Below are 25,048 nucleotides of genomic sequence, written 5' to 3'. Positions count from 1 at the left end.
TTGCTAAATAACCAAAAATACTTATCAGCTACATCTGTCTGCAATCAAATAATAAAGTATCATTTCATAATAGATCCTACCTAAAAGCAGCTTCCCAAAAGCAGTTCATTCCACAAACATCAGAGGGCAGCATCCAATAGGAATTCCAGAAAGATAGAGACAAATTCTTACACCTAACAGGATAAGACAAAAATAACCTATATAAATGTTACTGATTTTATGGCAAAGTTAAATCGATTATTTTCTAGCTCAAACATAATTTGGAGAGTACCTTTGTCTGCTTCAAGCCAAGGAGCAAATAGAACATTTCAAAGTTACTTTGTCTATTTAAAAACAATCCCTAGTTATCCCTTACTCTATTCAGTGCAAACCTGCAAACTGATCTCTACCAAAACCAGGGATTTGCCGCACCAATGAATGCCACTGTTTCACAACAGGGTTAGTGCAGTACAGAAACAGTCACTACATCCAGCAAGTTTTCCTTCTCCATACTAATAAACAAGATTATTAATTTATTGACTTGTGCTACACTAACAACAAAAAAAAGCAGATTTTCCTAGTCCAACACCACATTTGACACATCAGTAATATAAGAAATAATTTAAAAGAGCAACAGAAGTGTATTTTCAAAGGTTCTGGTGAAGAAATAAACATCAACATTTAAAATCTTAAGTGAGCAAGTAGAATATTGCAAAGCAAGGTGTGTAGCTCAAGTGACTTCCTCTGCACCCCCTTCCTGCCCTGGTGACACAATTCCAATAGTGTTTATTCTCCTTTCAAAGTTGGTATCTGTGAACAAAAGACACGGAAGAAGAAAACCCCCACAAAAGCCTGATGGTGAAAAGGTATTTAAGGACTACAGCTCAGAACTCTACTGGCTTTGCAAGTTTGAAATTAATCAGGCATCTTGGTAGGGTTACCTGGTATCTGTAAAACCAATGTTTCACAAATACCAGATTTAATAGATTAATGTAGCATCCAAAATGGTAAGCTGTATAATTTCTTCTTTTTTCAACACTTGAGAAAAGTGACCACATAAACACATGGTGTTTCACAAAGCCTCATTAAATGTTGGGGGGGTGAGCAGTTCTTTAACTGAGATCACAGGAAAACCTCATGTCCTGCAGATACATGTGTTTGCACGAATTAGTCAAGTAATTCTATCTCATGACTTAGGAATGGTCTCCATAAATAAATATCCAGGTTCAAAAAAGGATAATATGGATTGTGATTGGGATAGCCACACTCCTCTGGGGAAAGTAAATGGTATAAACCCGTAAGTTCTCTCTGCCAGATTCTTTCTTACATTAATCTTTGTGGCTTTTGAAGCTTCTTGAAAACTTCAAGGCATGTTAAGACCTTGTGCTTATCTGAAGAACAATCTTTACCATCTCCACTGTGTATATTTTTGATGTAACTGTCTCTCATTACTTTTAGGATAAATTAATAGGCTCTCTGTCAAAAACGGTTTTCTGGTTTGGAAGATTATTATTATCTTACTATTATTATAGGGCATTTCTCTTCCAGCTGTCAAGAGCTGTGGTTACTTGGCTGCCTTGAGCTACTATCCTATCCAGACTACCAAGGCAAGAAGGCAAGCTTGAATTAAGACCTAGGTCATTTCTCTGCCACTTTAGGCCTTTCCAGTGTCCCATTTAGCACAATGACAAGGTTGTCAGCCTTGGATTTGATTAATAAATTTCATGTTTGAATCAAAAAAATGCTACTAGGATACATATGTATGTAATTTACCTGATGTTAGATCAGGAGTTTTTCCTGCTGACAGAAGTCTCTCTCAGCAGACCATACACTACCGTACTCCATAAAGCTTTCACATACAAAGGATCAAGAGACTGGAATTACCGGATAGTATTTGCTTCTTGTTATTCACAATAAGATCATTCAAAAGGCCACTCCTGATGATATTATTTTAACTCGAAATAAAACTTGAGGAAAGCTTAGACTACAAATAACCACCACAAGTGCTTTACAAAAGCTAGGGAGATGCATTGTATCTGTTCATCAAACAGGCACAGTCATTGTTACCTGAGCGAGGTTACTCGTCAGACAGGAATAGTCACCTTCAGCATTAGGGAGGGATATTCTGCTCACATCTATTATGGCTTATGTGATTAAAGGCCAGTCTCCACAAACATAAAGCAGAAACTAATGTCACACAAAGGAAACCCAGCAATCTAACCCAGGTACCCGGAACACCCTTACCCAGCCCCCATGCAGGACAACTCTTGGCCCATGAGCTCGGTAGAAGATATACTAGATGAAACATCAGGAGAGGCTCTCCAGATTACCCTACCGATTGCCTGCAGGGGTGTGGGGCTCACTGTGAGATCAAGTGGACTGGGGAGGAATGAGAACGCAAAACCAGAGAGATGGTAAGAGGCTCCAGTCACATGTAAACAGGTTGCCAGTCAGTACGATTGTCTATGTTGTGTGCCTGATCACCAGCTTCCTCATTAAACTCCATTTCTGTTTCCTGGGTGATGGGTGCTCCATTCGGTGTACATGCACAGAGGTCCAAGTGCCAGCAAATGAAAAGGTGGCTGCAGATCATAGGGTGTCATGAGCCTGCATTGCCCGAAACCAGAGAGACTTCTGTGCATGTAGCATGTGGGTGTGCATGCTGTTGTACATAATCACTAGCAAGTATCGAGCCAGACTAGCCCACAAGTACCTTAAGAGGCTTGGGAGCCAGGTATCAGACAGGCCATAAGGCTGGGCCGGACTCTGGAGAGGTAAGAGGGTCTGAGCTACTGAGAGAACCTCTCTCTTAACCTAGCCACAACAGACTATGGTCTGAGGGATGGCTGCTGGGAGGACCACACCTGAGAAGCCCCAGGGTTTGAGGGCTGGCTGACATTAAGGCCATAGTTCTGGGATCAGCTATTTGCAAGGCCCATTTGCAAAAGGCAATTCTATAGCCAGCTCCCACAAGGCTAAGGCCGGTAACTGGAAGGATCCATACTATACTCATCTGTGCACACGTATGCATGTCCAAGAGCATCCAAGTACCAACAACTGAACTGAGGCTGCAAGGTTCATGGTTTTGCATGCCCAGGCCAGCAACAGGGGAAACCAGAGGACCAGGAACCAGTTCCCAGACAGATTGAGCATCTGAGGCCAGTTACTGGATCTGAGGCCAGCCACACTGTATACATTAATAGCCTTTCACACTGATCAGCCAGAGAAGGGAACAGGATCAGGCCACCTGTGTTTGTGATTGTGTAAGCACTGTTTTCTCCGCACTGATCGCTGTGGGCAGCCGTGTATGTAGGCACTGTGGGTATAAGTGCCTGCTGGGAATAAATGCTTAGTTTTGCTACCGGCTGGACCCAGGGACATGAAGCTGCAGCAGCCTCGCTTCCATCACACTGATGGGCTGGTGAACTCTTAACACCAACCATTGCCAAAAATACAAAACCAAAGAAATATAAAGTTTTAAAAATCACTGGTATCATAAACAAGCATACTCAAAGACCTGTTTGCCAGTTCAATGTATGCCCTTAGGCAACCAGCCATTTCATAATTTACACGTAATTTAACTTCAACAATGCTATATAGTAACAATTCTAGTCTCGCAGACAGAGCAAAGGTGTCTATATTGTGACCTGAACAGAAGAATACTTTTCAGAATTAAAGGACAATTCTAAATTTGTGTGTAAAATACACAGCAATACACGTCGCATTTCTGAAGACCTGCCCTGTGCTTGGGCAAGTGAAGTTTAAACACAAGGAATCCCCCAACAATCAGTGGTAAGAGTTCCTTCCTGCTCATCATCATAGGAGTAAAAATTTGGGAAGGTAAGAGGAGATTCATTCAACTCCCAAATACACTGAGAACTTCTGATTCTTCTGAAAAGCTTTTCCTGAACATTTGCAGCAGTATCACACATTTGTTGTGACGTGTTTTGTCAGAGAAGCAGTGGCTTTATCAGACAGGAGACGGCAGATATAACATTAGATGTCTAACACAGGACAAACTTCTTAAATGGAATGTTTCATTAACTGACAACATTTCTATGTACAATAACAGTTGCTTCTCAAAGTAACTGCTTGACAAATTCAGCAGATTTTTTTTTACAAAGAAAGTTTCAACTTCAAATTGTTCAATGTTTCATCTTTTTAAGAGTTTTACTCTTATTTTGAAATGCTTAGACAGTTTCTACACTAATTTCTTAAGGCACAAGAGCAGCTGAGAAGCATACCAGTGAAACTGCTGGTTAAGTTCTGGCACAGAGGAGACCAGCTGCATACAATGCAAGGAAAGGACCAACTAACTGTTACAAACATGCTCTTCTGCTGACTAAGCTTATGGGTATACTTCCTGCACTTTTCCATGCATTATAATCTACCTAACACTCCCTTTGCCAGGATAGAGAACAAAAGACAGATACAGTCAGGTATTGGTGTCATATATACCATAACAGTGTGGCTGTACACAACAATGCTGAACTACAGCATAACAGAAAAATGTTTCATTTTAATAGGGTCAAATTCATTTATCTCACTGAAATCACGGAACTGACGGCAGACTGATTCCTGCTCTCTTCTCAAACTTGCCATTAGGAAAGCACTTTTCTTTGGAGCTGAATGGAAAGACTAACATTATCTGCCCAACTGAAGTGGCAATGTTGATAAAATTAACTTAAGATTCACTTCTCATAAGCACAGTCAGCTAATTAACTGATCTGAAAGCACATGGAGAAAGACTAACTTGAAGAGCTACTCCACAAACAGCAGATTATAGTACAATTAAATTACATACATGTAGCAAATAAGCATTTATTCATTCCATGTTTTTTTTCATTTTTTCACAACCACCCTCTTCATTCATAACTCATACCAGCAAATGAAAAAAATGCTGGCTACGTATAGCGGCTTTTGACTGACTTTGCATCTTCTGGAAGCAGATACTTTAGATTTGCTTTTTTTCCAAGTTCAGCTCTATTGTTCATTTAGCTATTATAGACAACAGTACTGACTATTCATTATTACTTTTCTCACTGGAGTGAATAATCGGCAGGACAATCTGCCTTCACAGTTAATCTTTCTTCACAACTCAAATCCAGTCTTAGCATTTAGCTAAAAAGTCTTGAAACTTGATATAAATAAATAAATAACAATTTCAAGATACAGGCCTTTAGTTCCTAGTCATCTTGTTCCTCTGGGTACTGTAGCCTTTGTAACAAACAACTCCTTACACAACTAATTACCCAACAATCTCCCTTGAATTATTATGTTTCTTGAAGGATCTTGCCTCAACCTGTAATTCTATTACTTCCTTTTAATTAAACATTTTCCACTTAAAAGCCTTGTCACTATTGCAAAATTCTTCCAGGTGTGGTATGCCTGAACTTTATTCAAAGCTTGCAGTTTTCATGTCTGCATGCTTCTGAAAACTACCAGATCCTTCCCCTCATCACAGAGTATAAATGAGCTCTTTCTGCCCTTGTGCCATATACCAAACTCTGGATTATTCAGGCAAAGAAAACCTTTCTTGGCTAAAGAGAACAGGAAATCACTGTTGAGCACATAAATGTCTTTAAACGGCAGTTAGACTCGCTTTGCCAAACTGTATTTTAAAGCTAACAGTGAAAACAGTTGAAGCAACCCATCACTGAAAGTTACTATTAATGCATATAAACTGTTAAAATTCAAGGATTATGTTACCATTATCAGAAGACAATTTATAAGGTTTTGAACCCTTTAGGGATATTACACTATCACAAGATAGTCTGAAGTGAGTATAAAACAGCCATGTGGCTGTCATGCTCAGTCACTGCTACAGAAACTGCTGAAAACCACCGATACATTCACCAAGATGTGTGTGTGCATCAGTTACAAAAGTGAACGTAACACGATTTAATACCTGAGAATAATTGAAACATGCACCTACAGTAACATTCAGGGGGCTGTTACTTAACTGCCACAGGACTGATTTCTTCCTTGAAGAAAAGCTTCTTAGGGACTGTTTTAAGGGACTGACTCACACTCGAGTTTTGCACACAGTTTGTACAAACAGCATATAAAACTTCAATAATTTACAACAGGATGATGTTCACCCTGATCCTTCAGTTTGACAGCAGTTCATAGGTGAAGAATTCCCACAAAAGTGTCAAACAGACAGTGATTTGTCCCCCATGAAACTGTATGCAGAAGGAATTATTTACAGCACTTAAGACCTTTGGAAAATAACTTTCTCAGTTTGTAAGGCTTTTCCACACTGCAACACAGAACAGCTTGGTATCTCATTTCACCTCACTTCAGCAAGCAAGAAGCTTCCTGCACCTTGATAGGGTTCTCCCCCACTAGTACCTTTGACTTAAAAACTACACTTTAATGCAAATACTAGAAAAAGAAAAAAAGTACAGCTTTTAAAATAAACTTCATTCTTCTTTTGCTAACTAGGAGCATGATGCACCTGAACATAATTCCAATGTTTGTTAATACAAATTATTTAGATTATCATCTTTTACCCAATACAAGTTTCCTTCGTGTAAGTTTAGTAAAGTATTCAGTAAAATAAATGTCATATCTGATTTTTTCCTCACATCTATAAAACTAATAAAATCTCACATAGAACTCTTAAGCTTAACTCTTTAATTCCAGTTATGCTTTTCAGAACTAAATTTCAACTTCTTAACAATGAGGTTTTAATCATGAACTAGAAGCGAGGACCAAGCATCCTCACATTTTTTCCAAGTCTGTACTAATTTGAACTAAAGCAACAGCATGGGGTGAGGTGGGGAGCAGGGAGAGGGAAACATTCCCTCAAGCAGTTACGCCAGTCAAAAGCTGGGTTTCACATTGCAGCTGACTCCACCCTGAGCAACTCAAAATATCATGAAGCAGCATTCTAAGATAATTAAGTCAGAGCTTCTGTCATCCTGCCAGCCACTACAACTCCTTTGCATCAGCACCAATACTTTCATAACTACACGATGAGACAATTCATTGTGCTGAACTGGCCAAACTCCAGGAAGTTTTCAGGCAGGTTAGCACACCATATCAATTCACCTGCCTGATGAGGGGAGCGCAAGGAGCGCAAGGAGTGGAGGGTGCCAGAGTGTGTGCAACACTGGGCAGGAGAGACAGGCACCAAACAATCAAACTCACACTGCTTTATAGTGGTGTGGAATCTAAGCAGAGACAGAAAGGCCTGGTCCTAATTTCTCCTCCAGCTTTAGTGATAGATCTCTTGTCAGTTTTCTTTTCCTGACATTAGCATTCTGGTAGCCACAGGTGAGCAGGACCATGAAACTACAATGTAAAGGAAAACTAGTATTTTTTCATTCCAGAATCTCACTCACTGCTTGACCACAACAACATTTCTGCTGACAGGAGGCAGGCAACAGAAACGCGCGGTTATATGCAGAGAGTGAGCTGCTCACATTTACACTTTAACTGCAGAGCTGAACTCACAGTTCCCTGTGAGAAAACCCACTCTATTAAAGCAACACATAATAAGCATTTTTGCTTAAATAAAGTTATAGTTGATAATCCAAAGTTAACAAGTTTCAGAAACGAAACACCCTCAAAGTTACTTAGCTTGGAAGAAGAAAACCCCTTCTCTCATTCTCCCCTCCTGCCACAAGAAAGAAGTGTGATTTTGGGACAGGAAAAAAGTGAAGCCACATGCTAGCCTCTCTCCTGTTCTCGCCTGTGTCCTGGCTGTGACCGCTACACTGCTTCCTAAAGCTCTCAATTTTATTGTTTATGCCTTTTCCAACCTCTGTTCCCCAGTAATGGGCCGGTGGGATGCCAGAGCTGCTTGGGACGGAGCATGCAGTGGCACCACTGACTTGAATATACCAACAAATAAACTTTCTAAGACTTGCTTTGGAGTTCTAGAAAGCAAACATCCCTTATCCAGCCTGGGCAAGGCAAGGGAGCGATCGACATCCATCGTGTGCAGCCAGACAGGAGCTGGGACAGAAGAGATTTTCCATTTACATGCACGTGTATAAGTTTTCCCAGAAACCTTATGCATATTCTATTACTTTCCAAGGAGTAATTTTAATGTTATTATGAAGTTCGTAACAGTCAAAGCTCTTGCTATTTTGGAGCTCCGGAGCCAGCTCTGCCTGACCTTGCATTTGAGACAGGGCAGCACCGTGAACAGCGGGGATGGCAGGAGAGGAGGGATCCGTTCAGCACAGATCGCACCGCACACAAGATGTTACTATCTTCAAAGAACGAACAGTGCCTGGGAAAACACCCCTCGAAAGCAAACACGCTGTCAGAGGGACAGTCAGCTTAACTTTCACAGAAAATACAATTCCTTTGGTGAAACTTCGCGCTGCTTTAGGTTTAACAACGGAAAATACCGTCTTTCTGTCACTCTACTCGCACCAGCCCCGCCCCCGCGGCCCCGTCCCGGCCCCGCTCGGCGCGTCCAGGCCCTCGCCCCGTACCTGCCGGCCGCCGCCTGCCGCCGGGCCCCGGGCGCCGCGGGGTGTCGGGCCTGTCGCTCCCGGCCGCCGCGCCCCGGCTCCGGCGAGAGGGCGAGCTGGCTGCAGCCGTACAGCAGCGAGCAGAGGCCGCAGCCCAGGCACAGCAGCGCCACCCGCGCCGTGCGCCGCATCCTCCGGCCCGGGCCCAACCCGCAGCGCAGCGCGCGGCGGCGGCGGCGCGAGCCACGGCGGGCGGGGCGGGGCGGGGCGGGGCGGGGCAGGAGACTGGGCGGGGCCTCCTGAGAGGCGTGGTCATACGAGGGGCGGGGCGGTGCAGAGGGGCGTGGTCAGAGGGGCGGGGCTGGGGCAGGTAGGTAGTGTGGCAGAAGGTGCAGTGTTTTCCGTTGTTAATCCTAACGCGGGGTGACGTTTCACCAGAGGAATTGTGGGTTTTATGAAAGTTAGACAGAATGCCCCTCTAACAGCGTGTTTGCATTCAATCGGTGTTTCTCCAGCACGTGGCGGGAGGGGATTCTGCCCCTCTGTTCCTCTCTTGTGAGACTCCAACTGGAGCATTGTGTCCAGTTCTGGAACTCAACATAAGAAGGATATGGAGCTGTTGGAGCGGGTCCAGAGGAGGGCTACAAAGATGAAGGGAGGGCTGGAGCACCTCCCATGCGAGGACAGGCTGAGAGAGTTGGGGTTGTTCAGCCTGGAGAAGAGAAGGTTCTGAGGAGACCTTACAGTGACCTTCCAGTAACTGAAGGGGCTGCAGTGGGTGGGAGGGCTGGGGCCGGAGGGAGCTGAGAGCCGAGCAGAAGCTCTCCAGTTTATACCCATTGCCCCTTGTCCTATCAGTACAAGCCTTTGTAAAACAGTCCCTCCCCAGCTTTCTTGTAGCCCTCCCTCAGCCACCAGTTCCAACAGCTCTGTATCCTTCTTATGTTGAGGGTTCCAGAACTGGATACAATACTCCAGATGAGGTCTCTCAACAGCAGAATAGAGGGGCAGAATCACTTCCCTCGCCCTGCTGGCCACGTCTTTTTTTGATGCAGCTCAGGATACAGTTGGCCTTCCGGGCTGCGAGCACACATTGCCGGCTCATGTCCAGTTTCTCATCGACCAGCACCCCAAAGTCCTTCTCTGCAAGGCTGCTCTCAATCACACCATCCCCTATCCTGTGCTGGAATCGGGGATTTAAAGTCATCAGTCTCCTTCAGCTCCTGACATTGGTTTTAAAACACAGACAGATTTGATATAATTTTGTTTTCTTTATCGTCATTACAGTGTATTTGGCTCAGATTTTCTCTACGGACTGGAAACATCCTTTTTTAAAAGAAGGGTTGATATCCCCACTTAATTGCATGAATTCAAGACCCTGCATATTAAGAAAAATGTTTTACAGTAAAGCTTTAAGTAATCTTTCTATTGTAGATTCTGGGGCCTGAGGGTGTATGTAGTATGTAAATGCCCATAAAACCTGAGCCATAGCTTACTGCTGCTCTTGACTGTGTTTAAGAGAAGAGAGAAAGCAGAGTGCCAGCTGGCAACTCTAGTAGCTGGAAGAAAAGTGATGCCAAAATTGTCCTGCCAAAATTGTTCTCCACCTTTTCCTTAAAACAAAAGCAGAAATGAGGAAAAAACGTGGCCCCTGGAAAATACTGGATACTTAGGTATGTGCAGATACCACGAGGATTATCAAGATATACAAGCGGGGAAACAGGGACTGAGAAAAGGATAAATAGAATACAAGAGAAATAAGGAACTCGGGAGGATGAGGAGCAATGATGAGCATTCAGGACAAAAGTTAGCAGGGTGATGATGGAAGAGTCATAGGTGAAATGTGGACGGTGTGAAAAAAGGACTCTCTAGAAAGAATTTGCTTAATGAAGTAAGGGAAATTTATGTTAGTGAGATCCATTTGCTAGTAGGCATGACAAAGAATCAGCTCTGAAAGTGTCACTCAGTCTGAGCTGGGCTTTCTGCCCCTCTGCTCCTCCATGGTTTCTGCCACAACAGATGAACTCACCTTTCAGCTTTCCTGAATTTGTGTCTGTGCTCAAAACCTGGATCATTGCTCTCACTGTGTACCTGCCTGCCGACCTGTGTAGTGAATTCACTTACTGTCCTGTTTCCCAACCCATTACCCACATTATCAAGTTCATATGGCAGGGAGTAAGTATCATAGCAATATGAGAGTCAGAGTAGAGAGATACAATGGTGTATTTACTGATGCTGAGCATAAAAGCAAAGACCAGTTAGTCCTACCAAAGTGTGTCATTTGCCTTTTGTATCAAGGAGTGTTTCAGTCAGGAAAAATGAGGTCTGAAGGCTGTTACAGAGGGACTGAGAACGAATGTGGCAGCTGGGCAGCAGTAATGCTTTCACACTTAAGAAGAACGTATATTCTTAGATGAGAAAAGAACAAATCAGGAGTGCTAAATAGAGAGGGAGAAAAACATACTTTTTTGGATTAGCAATCATACCATTTAGCAAATAGGAATTTACAGGATTATCTTCATTCAGTGCTGTCCAATTAGCCCTGAATAATTAATGAGTGAGAATGTATCTGCAGTGCCGAGGCAAGGTCATAGAGAAAGTTAGTAGCTTTTTTGAAGGTATCTGATGCGACTACAGAGAAAAAAAGACAGATAAATCTACACACATACAAGGCTTTTTTTTCACACTGCAAAATCTGTCTATTTAATCTAACTACCATTTGGATTGATAAAAGATAAAATGCTTCTCACTACAAACTCAGCCTCGTGAATAACAAAGATCAGCAAAAGTGACTGAAATGTCATAGATACGTTGTGTCACTGAGAAAAACAGTATCAGATGGTATTCAATTAGCTAAACCAGCTTATAACATTCTTTAAAGATAAATAATTATGTATCTTTATTACTCACCATGAACAGTTACTGAACAATATAAACATTTTATGCATAACGTTTGCTATGCTTTAATAACCTTAAACATGAAGAGGTATTATCAGATGCAGTGTTCTCTCCATTTATTACCGATTTTAAATCTTGAAATCCATTTCTTGACCTAAATTTAGTTACCTAGCCATGGTAATTTTTTTATCTTTAGGACTCAATTCTATTTACTACGTCCACAAAATAGCTGAAATCCAGAAAATGGCAATCATAGTGAAATACAGATGCTAAATAAACAGTTAGGACAACTGATTTTTTAAAAGAATCACCTTATATTTCTACGAGTGTTTTCAAGGGTCATAAGAGCAGTTACCGTATGCCAGAAAATTAAAAATTCTAACAACTTGTTAGATCAAGAAATGAGATCAACTGAAAAAAAAATATTCACAGTAATGAAAGGGGATTATCTGATGCAACAGAGAGAACAAAGACATTAATCAATTTTGACTCCAGCTTTCCGCTAATGAAAAAAACCCAGTCCTAATCAGATGCGTTTATATCGTTCCTTCTGGTTTTATTTCTTTCAGGAAGTTCAAACATTAGTTAAGTAGGCAAAGTCATAACATTTTGCACTGACAGTTTTGTGTCAATGCTGCCTTTTGCACAGACCAGTTAAGGGTTTTTCAAAGGCAAAGACACTTTCTTTGATGTTCACGTGCCCTTTTTACAACCTGCAGTGTTAACACTTTGCTAAGGTAGATTGAAAGGTTGGGTGAGCAAGGGGAAACTGCTTTACTACCATGTGTTGTACATACGGTAACATGAGACTTCTTGGTGCAATGTCCCTGTTCTATTGCTGCCAGACATAATTTTTCTTTCCTTCAAATTTGTTTTTCAATTCATTCATTAAGACAAGGACTCAGTTCGGTACAACTGCCTTCCACTCTTACAGTATTTATTCTTCAAATTCCCCCACATTTAGCGCCTAGCGTCTAAAGATGTTAATGAAAATTTTCAAAATAATTATTGATGACCAAAATATTGTCTTCCTATACTCCTTCCATTTTTAGTTCTGACTGCTTTGCATTGTAGTGTGCATTTAACCTATTCAGACTATGAGCAGGTGCTTACAATATTTTGCAATTACTCTTCATATCAGCAGTATACACATCTGAGGACAATAGTACACAAAATTCAGTGAGCTGCATTGCAAGCAGTTTGGGAAGTGGTGTGATACTTTGCAAAACTCCTAGTTCCTTCTAATTTCAATCAATTATTTCTTCATCAATAATACTTCAAAATTTATTTAACAGATCCTCTGGGAACAATCATAAGTTGTTTAACAGTAGAGAGTGGAAATATTTGTATCTCTCCTCTTAAGAAAATTGAGCGTCTGTGTCCTAAATAAATAAATACACGTCTGTATTGGTAGGCTAGCACAATTTTCAGTACTCTACTGCATTAAAAGAACAGAAATACTACTTCATAGGAACATATAGAGAATTTGCTTTTGATGTCCTTTTCCATGTGTCATTTTTTTTTCTGTAAAGATTTCTTAACACAGAGCTCCAAAACATCAGTCCAAAGGGACTTCTCAGTGCTGGGCTTTTGTTTCTTCACCTCATCTAAAATTCTCCAAGGACAATTTATACACAGCTATGTGTGTTTAATGCACTCCTGGAAGGAGTCAAAGCAAACTTATCTACTTAAACAAATATATACCATGTACAAAATCACACAAAAAAAGCCAAACAGGCCTGTTTGTTTGTTTATATATAACTGTATTGAAGTTTAAAAGTCTTTCTCTTGTCCTGCTACTGTTTGCTACAGCATCAAGTGCTCTGAGAACTCTGACACTTAAATTTCTACAAGACAACATTTTTTTCTTGTAATGGCATATTTACTAATAGTAATAACACAATAGCAACTTCGCATTATGGCTTGAGAGTTCAATTTTTAAGATGAAACATATCAAACAGTCTGAAAGTAATCCTGTAACATATTTTTTACTTTTTCCGCTTTACAGTAACAGTGCAGACTCTATGCAGTGAATTTCATGCTACTTGTAGCAAATACACTCATCCTAGTCACTTTTCTGAAGACCCTTAGAAGGAACCAATTAGCTTATGAATCCTCAGACCACAGGCTGAAAACCACTGAGTTATTTTAGTTTACATTTTCATATTTGACATGAAAAAATTAGGCATTTTACATATTATTTCGAAGTGCAAAAAGCCTGCATGGCTAGGAGAGGGAAACTGCATGTAGCAGACAGCTAAAATAAAGGAGGTTAGATGACAACTGCCAGCTGCTCTTACAAGAGCCAACAGGGGTTTAGGAGAGTTGTCAGGGATGCCGAGAGCCATTCAGCAACACAAGGCAGATGATACACTGAAGACAGTGAGCCAGGTAGCCAGTTGCCCATATTTCAAAACAGCAGCATGGCCTGAAATGGAAAAGATGACAGTCTCCAGCAAGGAGAGGTTTTGGAAAGCAGTCATTTCCTTTCAGGTCGAAAAAGGGTAAATAAAATTGGACACTGGCCTAAGCTATCTCCAGGCACCAGGCCCATAGTGGAATGCTCTGATCTCCTAGGGCTGCCAAAACATTTGTGTGGAATTCAAGAAATTTGTTTTGATCTTCAGACCCATAATTGTGTAGCAGACTTACCAAACAGTCAACAGAGGAAAGAAATAAATAGAGGGGTGAGAGAAGGGCTTTACAGCTTGCTCTCCTCTTTTGAAATTCTTCTGTTCTTCTAAAATAGACTGCCTTAATTAGTGACAATGGCCCCGTTCGGGTATCTGGTGCCAATTTAGTCTTGTACAAGTCAGTGTTTCTGGGAGTTCTGTCAACAGTTTTCTACCACTTGGTGCTTGTGCTTTGCAGGGCGGCATTTAAAGCATTCTGCACCTGAGGATGTATCAGCCTCACACATTGCCTCCTTAGAGCAAGGACGAGTCTATGTACTCACAGCCAGTGCTTCAGTCACCTACTACGCCACTGGGAAACTTTGTCTTTGTAAGGGAACTATCTTTATAAGGGAGCTATCTGGTTTTAGCCTCACACTGCAAAGCAACACAAACAACAGTTCAGAGAGAACCAAACACTGGAACTGCATGTAACTTGAGAAAACCCACATAGAACATTTTTTTAGAAGCTCCTTTAATAATGAAAAGTAGTTGTATATATGAGATGAAGTCTTAGACTAAGTCTTCTACTCAAGCTTATTTCAGTTGTCACTTCAATTTACAAGCATGGATGATCTAATGACTTCTTGCCTTGCATGCAGTACTCTCCAGAGTATCTCAACTTCCACCATAGCTTAGAGGGGCAATGAATCACCTGTGCCAATACATTAGCAGAGGCCTCTAGACATTTTGAGATCAAATTCACTACGTCTGCTGTTTATCCCCAAATTGCCCACTCACATTTCTTGCGCTTTTTCCTAGCCAGTATAAATGCATTCAGAGAAGCATTCTGAAGAATTTAATAATTTTATTTACCATTTTATTTATCATAACACACCCTAAGCATCATCACTGTAAGTCAAGTTTGAATATAGTGCAACCACGATACTTTTCACCAATAATACATTCTTGTCAGATTCTTCACAGGCAAGAAGTATTAATTTATTCTTGGATAAGGCATTTCAATATGTATCACTATTCTGGGCTTCAAACACATCTGTTTATGCTCATCTGAAACTATCTGTATGGTATATAACAACGTGAAACATTACAGTTGACAATCTTTAAACAATTCCATCATCATTGTGGGGCATTTATTCTGGAAAAAATATCTTTTCACTGTGATGTGAAAAGATCCCACTGTTTCTTTACTTACAGCCACTTCCCCACAGCTTTTCAGCCAAGCTTTCAGAATTTTAAATTGTTTATTAATGCCTTTGAAATGAGTTCAGGAGGAGGTCAGTTTAATGCAGTGTCTTAAAGGACTACTACACACTTGGCTAAATGCAATGTATTATCATTTTTATTTAAAGGAGTACTTAATTGGAATTCATGTACAATAGTTCACAGTTTATCAGACAGAAAATTTGTAGCACCTCATGATGCAAGCTGTATTTTCTGACTGCTACACAGACCTTTTAAGTGTAGGCTGAGATACTGGTTATGTTTTTGTTAGAGTACCTTCTGATTTTTTATAATAAATTTGTGTATATTAAAAAATTACAACCACACACAATCTTTTGTTCACGGAGATGTTTATTTTTGTCTTCAATGTTTGTAGGGAATACGTTTTCACTACAAAAGTGTCTCAGAGAAACTCCATTCAAAGTCTAGACTTAAGAATGAAGGGAAAATATACTTTCAGCTGTACCAGTCCTGAGCAAAGTTTAAAAAAAAATAATTAAAAAAATCCTCTAGAGCTAGGAAGCAGCACCAATAAAACCAGAGGGCCTCTTACTCATATCTGCTCATGCTTTCTTTTCTGCTTGAGAATTGGTAAAAACTTAGGTAGGAAGAATTGCTTTATTAGAATGTGGACCTAAAATTCACAGTTCCAATCTCTCACCAAATACCACACATTCTTTTATGGTTGGAGTTCAGGACCTCAGTTTTACTTTCTCTTAAGTAGTCAGGACTGCTAACAGCAAGATTGCTGACCCCATGGTGTAACATTTTCTCTTACTTAAATTGGTAAATAAATATTTATTTAATATACTTCTTTTAATAAATATTTATTTCCTATCAATATCATGTTCCTGAAAAGTTACATTGTTCTTAGAAGTATACTACTCATAGCAGTTATAAGACTTCTGATAATATCAGGTCTCAAAGTAATTCAAGTGGCTTACATTCTGTCTCTCGTTCTTTCAGTGAAAGGATTTCAAGCCATTGGTAACACTCAATACTTAATAGTTGGTTTATCCCGGACATTCAGATTCAATCTGTCAAAGTAAATACTTCTAAGAGTCAGAACAGAAAAGGCACTTACTCATTTTGGGGAAGACACCTGGCAGGTAAGATTTTTGTTTTGAAAATAACAAGCCCTTTTTCTGACAATAAAATCCTTTAAAATTGCTGTTGGATAAATATAAACCCTATGAATAAAACCAATTTATGTACTTATTTCCAAGAAAGGTAATAATTGATTGAGAAACTAAGAGTTTGAAACTAAGAGTGTGAAAGCATCCAGAAATACTCAGTTTTACTCACTTCTGTGATAGTCCAGCAGGCTATCACAGCTGACTAGAAGGAAAAAAACCCAACTCCTCCAAAGAATGTGTGTTTTACAAACTGAAAGCCTCAGAAATTTCTGGACTCTTTCTTATTAGGTACTTGTATCAGCAATAAAATATAAGATTCTAGTGTGTTATAACCAGGAATATGACTTTGGTTACAACTGATAACCTGTGACTCCATCCAGAGTAGTAAATCTTTTATCAAACTTCCTTTCAATCTAATAATTGCCTCAGCGATGCTCTCTATAAGGCACTTAGTAAACTTTAAGAGCATCTGATAGTCTGTTGGTAATTTTGACTTGTTTGTGAGGGTGCTCTAATGGGCAAAGGTGTGGAATAATCACTGAAAACAGCCATATGAACTGCTGGCCACAAAACTCTTCAGAAGCCACATCCATTCTAGTCTGCGTTCTTATTACCCTTTCAACATGAAGTTATCCCTTTTTCTAGTAGTCCAGAAGTCAGATCCTTTAAATTGGGTAATGTCTAAATATGCAAGTGGAATTAATTTTGTTCTTGACTAGCTCTTCAATAAAACCTGCCTTTTCAATAAATGACCTGTATCCAAAAGTGCAGTGTTCATGGTATTTACTATGAAATTCACAAAACCCCTACATCTTTAGGCCAAAAGTCACCAAATCAACAGGTATCAAGACTTATAAAGCAAAACACACTTTTAAGTGTGGGATGCTGCCTCTTTCCAACACAGAGAAAGGAATACTAAACACACAAAGAAGCCATTACGTATTGGCTTTTCTAAGTATTCTTCTGGAAATAAATTTATTTTTCTTTTACCCCCCCCCTTATCCTCTTTTTGTTGGACTGAGGTTTTTTTGGAGGTGTTTGACATTTTAGACGCAGAAGCTACTCAGAATTTCTGTAGGAAAGCTGAGAAAGTGCTCAGTATCTCTGCATGTTTCAAGGATCTCTTTCTCCAGCTGGCAGAGAAAGAGCCTTTGAGATCCTTTTCTTGCATCTTTCAAAAAGCCTCCAGGTACTGCAAGTTACTTGGCAACATTACACCTCCATCAGCTAGAAAGCATTTTGCTTATTTTTCCATGTTGGGAAGCCTCCTAGCAACAGAATCAGACCATTTTCAGAAATGCAGATACAAAGACCAGTAGTTATCATCCCAAAATGCCAGCTACCTCAGCCAGAATGCTAAGTTTGCTCAGCAAGAATCTGTTCAGTAAGTCTATTATATAGAAACAAGGACAACGGTAACAAAATTGATAGATGACCTCTAAGCTCCCCATACCACTGTTGGTCTTACAGAAACCAAGATACAACTGCAGAACTGGGAATGGCAGTCAAATTCCCCTTTTACAAAAGCAGGCATAATACAATATTTCAAACTCATTCTATCTGCATCCATTTATACTATAGATGTACTTAAAAAATAAAAGAAAGATGAAGGAATCAGAATGCGTTTCCTTCAGAGATGGGAGTAGTGATACTCAAGAATACATGTATTCTTAAGAGATTTCCCTTGCTGAGATTAATTCATAGCTGAAGCAGCTGAAGACTGCTACAGTAAGAGATGAGAGATGATCAGTCAGATGGCAGATCTTGCTCAGAGATCTATGCTGTCAGGAACTGGGCTTGGCATTGAAGCATTTTCATTTATTATGTGCAAAGAAAGATCAGCTTAAAATAGACTATTCATTGATGGCAGTTATATATTAGATGTATATAAATAGCAAATTAGATCTCTCTATTCCCAAAGTGGGTATTCAGAAGCTAGAACCAGCCCGATGACTCGTCTTAGCTAACAGATTCCAAGTGATTGAACAAGTCTATCATTTTCTACTGACAAATTTCCTGCAACTGCCTTTGACCTACACAGAAGTTGTAGTTTGTAGAATCTAGTGAGGGGGTAAAGAGCCAAATTTCATTAACCCTGGTTACATATATTTCCTTCTTCAGAATATTTTTGCTTTTCAAACAGAAGAGAATTATGAGTACATGGTTAGCAGGTTTTAAAAAATAGATTAATACTCTTTTCCTCAGTTGTCTTCTTAATACCTCTATCGTAAATTAAGAGCCACATTTCTTAAAATCTTGGAAGTTTAAGGGAGCTTGTTCTCTTTGCAAGCACTTTGACTAAGATCAATATTTATACATGGAGAAGAGTGTAATTAAAGATCACACTTTTCCAGGTGGCTTTGATCCTGAAAATGTAGTCCTGAAGGGCTTCTTGCTCTGATAGTCCTACCTCTGTCAAGATATGCCATACTTTTCACATAATAATTAACATTTTGGAACTATTCCTTGAATTATTGTTACTGGAGCAGTCTTTTTTTTCTGATGGTAATTTTCTTTTAAACATAAAGGAATTATTAGATAATGTTACTATTTTGTCTTTTACAAATGGTACAGCAATCTCCTGTGATCATTCTTAGTAATACTCATTTGAGCTATAGAATATGTTTTTGCCCTTTATCTTCCATTTTTAACTCCTTAATAGCAAGCTAAAACTTCCTGTGCCCATTAAACTGTCTACTCTTAAAACTCCCCATGTCAGTGGACAGAGCAAGTTCTTTCAGATGACTTCTGTTTCCCATAATAAAAGGGGCGAGAAGAGGATCAAAAGTATCTCCTGTGGGACTGAGGGGTTGTTCATTTTAACTGGTTTTCACTGATATAGTTAAACAGAAGTGGTAAAGAGCGCCTGCATTACTAAGACTCTAGGACCTGAAACCAATTTATTTCTTCACTGCATTTTCTTTCAGTGTTGGAACCCAACAGTATAGTTCAGGCGGGGAGGGGCCACCTGAACTCCTAAGCCTTACTCATACACATAGTACAATCTTGTTGCGTAATGTCTGAGGAGAGTCACTTAAACATCACTTGCTGCTGGATAACACCATTTGCTAGCAAGTGTGTAGTTATCCATTGCTGTTGCACCATTTATTCTATTTTCAACAGGAAGTTACAATAATTTCTGCAAAGCATTGATTTGTCATTAGCTTGAAGTACTTTCCCAATTTTAATTTAATAGTTAAATCCTCTTAATTCTTATTAAAACATGGTTCTTTAGATGTCAAACTAAGCTTGGCGTGATTGTTGTCTTAAATCTCTTAACAGTTTCTCCTCTTGATAAAACTCTGACAGTACAAAAAAAAAGACAACTGAGCTTCCTCAGTTTGTCTGATTTTACTGTACAACTATTGCTAGCATGTGAAGTTACACCCTTTCAGACTGAGGCTGCTCTGACATAAGTCAGGGCATAATTTCAGGTAAGAAAAACACTAGAAAGCTCAAACTGTAATTCCAGCACACCCAAATCTTAATGTTAACATACAAGCATCCGTTTGCAAAATATATTTGACTGCTCCACTTGCCATATCCAGCATTAACATTTTATCTTACCTATCTTATTCCTGAGTAAGCATGGGCCAAGTTTACTGCAAGTACAGCACTTGTTGCTGCCTTTAGAGAAATTAAATTAAATTATGCTTCAATTTCCATATAGTTTCTGATATTTGAATGGAAGTATACCCAGCCTCCCTAGTAGGGAGCAGAGTCAAATAAAGACATGTGACAGAAAAAAATAAGCAGATACAGTTAAAGAGCCCTGGATGTATGTTAAAAGTACACAATAGACAGTTCAATGCCAAATCCATCCTGCATAACAAAAGTATAATCAATCAGCGTAATGTAGAAAACTGTCAGGCTTTTGAGACAGAAGAGAGAAAAAACAAAGAATCCACATGCAGAGCCATACACTTGTGTCAAGTTTCAAAGACCTGCCTGAACACTATAGTGAATTGGTGGAAACAAATTATAAAAAGTATTCCATCTTACATGACTACCCAGAAATGTGCTATCCCTAATATTAAAAAAAAAAAAGTGCACAGATTATAAAATCAAACAATTTTTGTTATTTTACAATCTATGCCCCAAAACACCAAATACCTAGAGAAACACAACAGGTTAAAATGTCAGTCAGTCTTAATCTCAAGACTTTCAACGTAAGGAATTTGAATTTTTTTTCCATGTAATTTGTTTTTTGTATTATTGCTTCTGTTAGAAGCAAGACTTTATACGGCATAATTTAATCTCCTACTAAGAAGGGCAACTTTTGTTTATCTCCAATACCTAAATTTAAATTCAGGAAAAAAAAGGATCCTTATCTACAATTGTATATTTGTTCTTTTCCTTATACCACCTACAAATATCAGCAAAGTTAGGAAGATAAAAGACTGAATTATTGTATACTTGATCAATGAACTATTTATACTTCATTTTCCCCCATTTCCCTCCCCCCCTTTTTCCTTTCTGAAACCGGACAATCAATCAATCAATCAGCACATAAAGGAACTAATTTACATGGAACACTATCACACTTTTCTTTGTTGGGTCACCATTTCATGAACAACCCAGGATGTATGGCTGTTGAAGACTGGTGCATATATAGATTTAACAAATAACAGTTCCTATGCAGAAAGCAGTCACAGAGAAAAATAGCTAATCAAAACACATTACAACATTAAATTTTCACATTTTATAAATGGAGTAAAGATGCTTTTAAATATATTTACAGTTAGAAAAAGGACTTGGGATTACTACAAGTCAAAATTATTTAGAAATTATTAAAGTGAAGTTTCTTTAAATTATAACATTATGCCATATTCTACTTAATTTGTCTACTCTGCTGTCAGTATTGTCACATCCCTTTAATCACAAGCAGGCAGAAATTATCTTCACTTTGTTTAATGCCAAAACAGGCATCACTGCAGTATAAACTGTGGCAACGTAATAGCTCAGTTAAAACCACCACAGCTCAGTTTTTAGATCCTAGCTGACTGGTGTAGTTTCTGTGGTTAGAAATTCCTTTTGGGCGTCTTATTCCATGAAAGTACACTGAGACTTTTCTGCGTTCTTTTTGATTATAACCATCCTTGTGCCACGTTTTTGAGATTCTCTAGAGACAGATGAATCATAGTAAAGTCCACTCCATCTTCCCTTCCTTCAAAACCAAATGGCTACTTACTTCTGAAGATACAGAGACCTCGTTGGCAGTGCTGGGTGGTTTATTCACATGAAGTTAAATGAAAATACGTTTCCCACTTAGTGAACTACTGGTAATAGACAATTATTTGTTTGCAAGGAATTCTGAAATGTGTTAGCATTCATTATATTTTAAATTAGAAACACATTTCATAAAATTTCTCGTGATGAGATTCACTATCATTAAACTGCTTACTTTAAACAGTTCAGCTCTCTTGTAATCCATTACACCAGTATAGTCTGCAAATAGTCCCACCTAAAAATAAAATATAAAAAAATAAAGTTGAGAAGCATGTATTTTTCTTTTAAAAACTAGTGTATGTTACTCTGAACACCAGCCCGGCCCCAAAAACATTCAAGAACCTTAAAATGCATTGTTTTACAGATACTGAGATTTGGCCAGGTAATGGCAATGAACAGACATCCTATTTAGTAAGATAAAGCAGAATACATAATAAACAGTTCAGTAGTTATCCATCTGAAATAGCCTATAATTAACATTTGATCTCTAAAAAGTTTAAACAGCAACACCAAGGAATGAGGTATGTATGTTCTCAGATATCACATCAGACTTTCATTTTATGCAACTAACTGTATTTCACAACTAGCATCTTACGAAATAGAACAGTACCATTGTGCCTGTAGAAGTACTGCATTAAAAACAGAAAAATACATTACTACAAGAAACCACCAAACATCACAGTTGTCAGGGGCTACAAAAATCCATTGTTTTAGCTGTTAAGAAGCCATTCATATGTTGGTAATAATTTGGGGCTGGATTCGCTACCAAGAAGGTCCATCCAACTTTTACATGGGCTTAAAAATATATTTACTTTGAATGAAAATGAAAAGAATCATAGGAGTGCAAGTGGACAACCTCACTAAAAGGAGCTAAATGGACTTTTGTACTGAATCTGAACCTATAATTTAAAATCTATACATAGATTGTATGTGTCTATCGAAACACTTATTGGTTGTAAACAAAAATGCAAGATCTATATTCACAAAAATATTTTATTGGTAATTTTACATAATACCAGATGGGATTGTATATAGTTCTGCTCTGTATCGGTATATTGCTGAGTGTGTAAGTGTTGACAGTTCATGCCATAAAGTAGGGTACTAAATTTTTTCATCTGACTTATGATATAATAGATTCTAATAGGCCAAATCAATATTTAATAAACTGATTCAAGAACAAAAAAAAATAGTATTTGTTATTTCCTAATTCTTGTGCATCATCTGATATTCCTGTAATGGAATAAGTGACTATATGACACTAGATAAACTTGGGGCAAGGAAACAGCACTAAGCAGAAATGAGAACTATGCTTCTGTTATTTTAAAGCTTTTCCAAACTTTCATATTTCCAAATGTTAGGTTTTGCCAGATGTATCATCATCTGAAGTTCAATATTTTGTACACAACACAGAATACCAGTGTACAGTGACAACATAGTACTTTACCTGAATTGTAAGGTTAACCAATCAGTGCTTACAATGTGTTTTCTATTTTGCTTGTAAACATTACAATAAGTGTTTTAAGTGTGAAAAAATATCGGTAAAACCACCAACATAACTCAGTAACAGTAATATAGTAAAATGTGTCAAACATTGGCAAAAATTCATACAAATGTTTTATTTAATAACATTTTTCCTATTTAACCACACCAAGTACCAGCAGGTGTTTTTAAGAAGATAATTATTATGAAAATTCTGTTGCAGCAATAGTTGATTAAGTTGATCTTTGACTTGCATACATATAACTATGTTTCACAATTCTCAAATAATACATATTTAGGCAGCTTGAACTATGTTATAAAAATTTAAATTCAGTACATGCCAATAGTAGAGACTCCAAGAGTTGTGTTAGAATTCACTAAACTAAAAGTGAAAATGGACTTACCAATAACACTGCATAATGAACATTCAAACCACATTTTCATGACACCTTTACACATGAAGATTAAAAAGCTGGTCTGAAAATGCTTTGTAAGCATTTGTAGACTGCATTTAAATTATTGTTTCCACCACTGCAATTTTTTCTTTTCTTTTTTTTTTTTTTTATTAAACTGCATAAATTACGTTCCAGTCAACATACCAATTGTGCATGGATAACCTGTCATGAAAATGTGGTAACAGGTGACAGAATTATGAACTTGTATGTTTTGAAGAGAAGAGACTAAAGAAATTGGAGAAAATAAACTTTAATGAGATTCCCCATTCAGTGATGATGCTTCTCCTCTGGGTGAAGACGACCTGGACATTCCCCTCTCTGTGTTGTCAGAGCTAGAACCACTCTGACTGTGTTGATCTGCAGAAGCAGCACTGGAAGCAGGTGGCGACTTAGTTTTCTCCTTAAAGTCTGTAATTATGACTGTCAGATCTCCAACTGTAACTTCCAAATGCTGAGCGCTACTTCGATCCACATTTTTCAATCTTGGCCTAAATAAAGTAAATATCATATTAAAAGCACAGGCATCATCTTATTGTCTTGTCTTGTCTTCCTCCTACTTTTTAGGACCTCTGGAGAACATACATGTGCATATGAGACTGCTATGTCCAACATGTAATACATAGGGAAACAACATACCACAAGTATTTATGGTAGTGTTTCCTGCTATGTATGTTTTATACTATAGAACAGTATTACTTTCTCCTAAGATTATTTAAAAGTCGACACATTACCTTCTCCTAAGATTATTTAAAAGTCGACCTTATGACTAATGTAACTGTGCACCAATATGGACATGGTGCACATATGAAGGGTTTTACTTTTAAAAATTTTTCCGTACTGTGGCTATAGAACATTCTAAATTTGATCCAGAGAAGCACCCATCTCTGCAGCAGCCTTAAGTAACAATTCCAGGTAGAGAATCATGTTCAGTAATGAAGATGTTGGTGCCTGTCTTTTGATTTCAATAGTACAAATAATGCTAACTTGCAGCAGGTATTACTCAATTTCAAAGCCTCACTAGGACTGCTAGTATCCTATTGGAACTGGAATTCATGTTCACAGTATAACTCTGGTATTTCTAACATAGGTTGTGATTTAAATTATGCAGAGTTGAGTATCACCTACAGTGTTGACAGAAAAAGTCTCTTCATCTAATCTTTCAATTAATTTTCACAACAAAATGAACCAAAGAACACTTCAATTTGTATTTTGTCATCATATTTTTGCTGATATGATGAATGTAAAGTACTTTCAATTTACTATTTTCCTTTGACTACCATGAAAAACTGTCACCAGACAGCTGACTCTATACAAGCTCTTACACAAGCGTGGCTTTATGCATTTAACTACTCCACAGCTTTCACTAGCTCAAGTTGCAATCAAATATGTTAATGAAATTACATGTTAGCAGGTGTGCAAACAGCAAAGCCCTAACCTTTACCCTGTCATCTGACTTTCTTTGTTTGAAGTAGAATTGGTTTCCAGTCACCTCAGCTGAAACACCTCACCCTTTTTCTCTGCTAGCATAGAGATGGGCTTTGACATCATCTTCCCCTGGGGCTGAAGTAGTGTGACTGAAGAAT

At 38.6% G+C, this 25,048-nt stretch overlaps 2 protein-coding genes across 3 annotated transcripts in view; both read right to left on the bottom strand.

Moving 5' to 3' along the window:
* Positions 1-8,664, bottom strand: part of GXYLT1 (glucoside xylosyltransferase 1) — a 40,414-nt gene extending 31,750 nt beyond the window's left edge. Inside the window, exons 1-2 of one of the 2 annotated variants that reach the window (XM_054080918.1) lie at positions 8,433-8,664; positions 81-173 (exon numbers count right to left, since the gene is read on the bottom strand). In XM_054080918.1, coding sequence (XP_053936893.1) covers positions 81-173; positions 8,433-8,602 — 263 coding nt within the window. In that variant the 5' untranslated portion in view covers positions 8,603-8,664. The remainder of the gene's footprint in view (positions 1-80; positions 174-8,432) is intronic. The other variant, XM_054080923.1, reaches the window with a different exon arrangement.
* A 6,117-nt stretch (positions 8,665-14,781) lies between these two features.
* YAF2 (YY1 associated factor 2) overlaps positions 14,782-25,048 on the bottom strand; it is a 33,948-nt gene continuing 23,681 nt past the window's right edge. The window contains exon 4 of the mRNA XM_009564452.2: positions 14,782-23,953. Coding sequence (XP_009562747.1) covers positions 23,716-23,953 — 238 coding nt within the window. The 3' untranslated portion in view covers positions 14,782-23,715. The remainder of the gene's footprint in view (positions 23,954-25,048) is intronic.

This window comes from Cuculus canorus, chromosome 1 (genome assembly GCF_017976375.1).
Source record: "Cuculus canorus isolate bCucCan1 chromosome 1, bCucCan1.pri, whole genome shotgun sequence".
NCBI lineage: Eukaryota > Metazoa > Chordata > Aves > Cuculiformes > Cuculidae > Cuculus > Cuculus canorus.
Note: the sequence above shows the minus strand (reverse complement) of the source record. Positions and strands in the feature narration are given on the sequence as shown.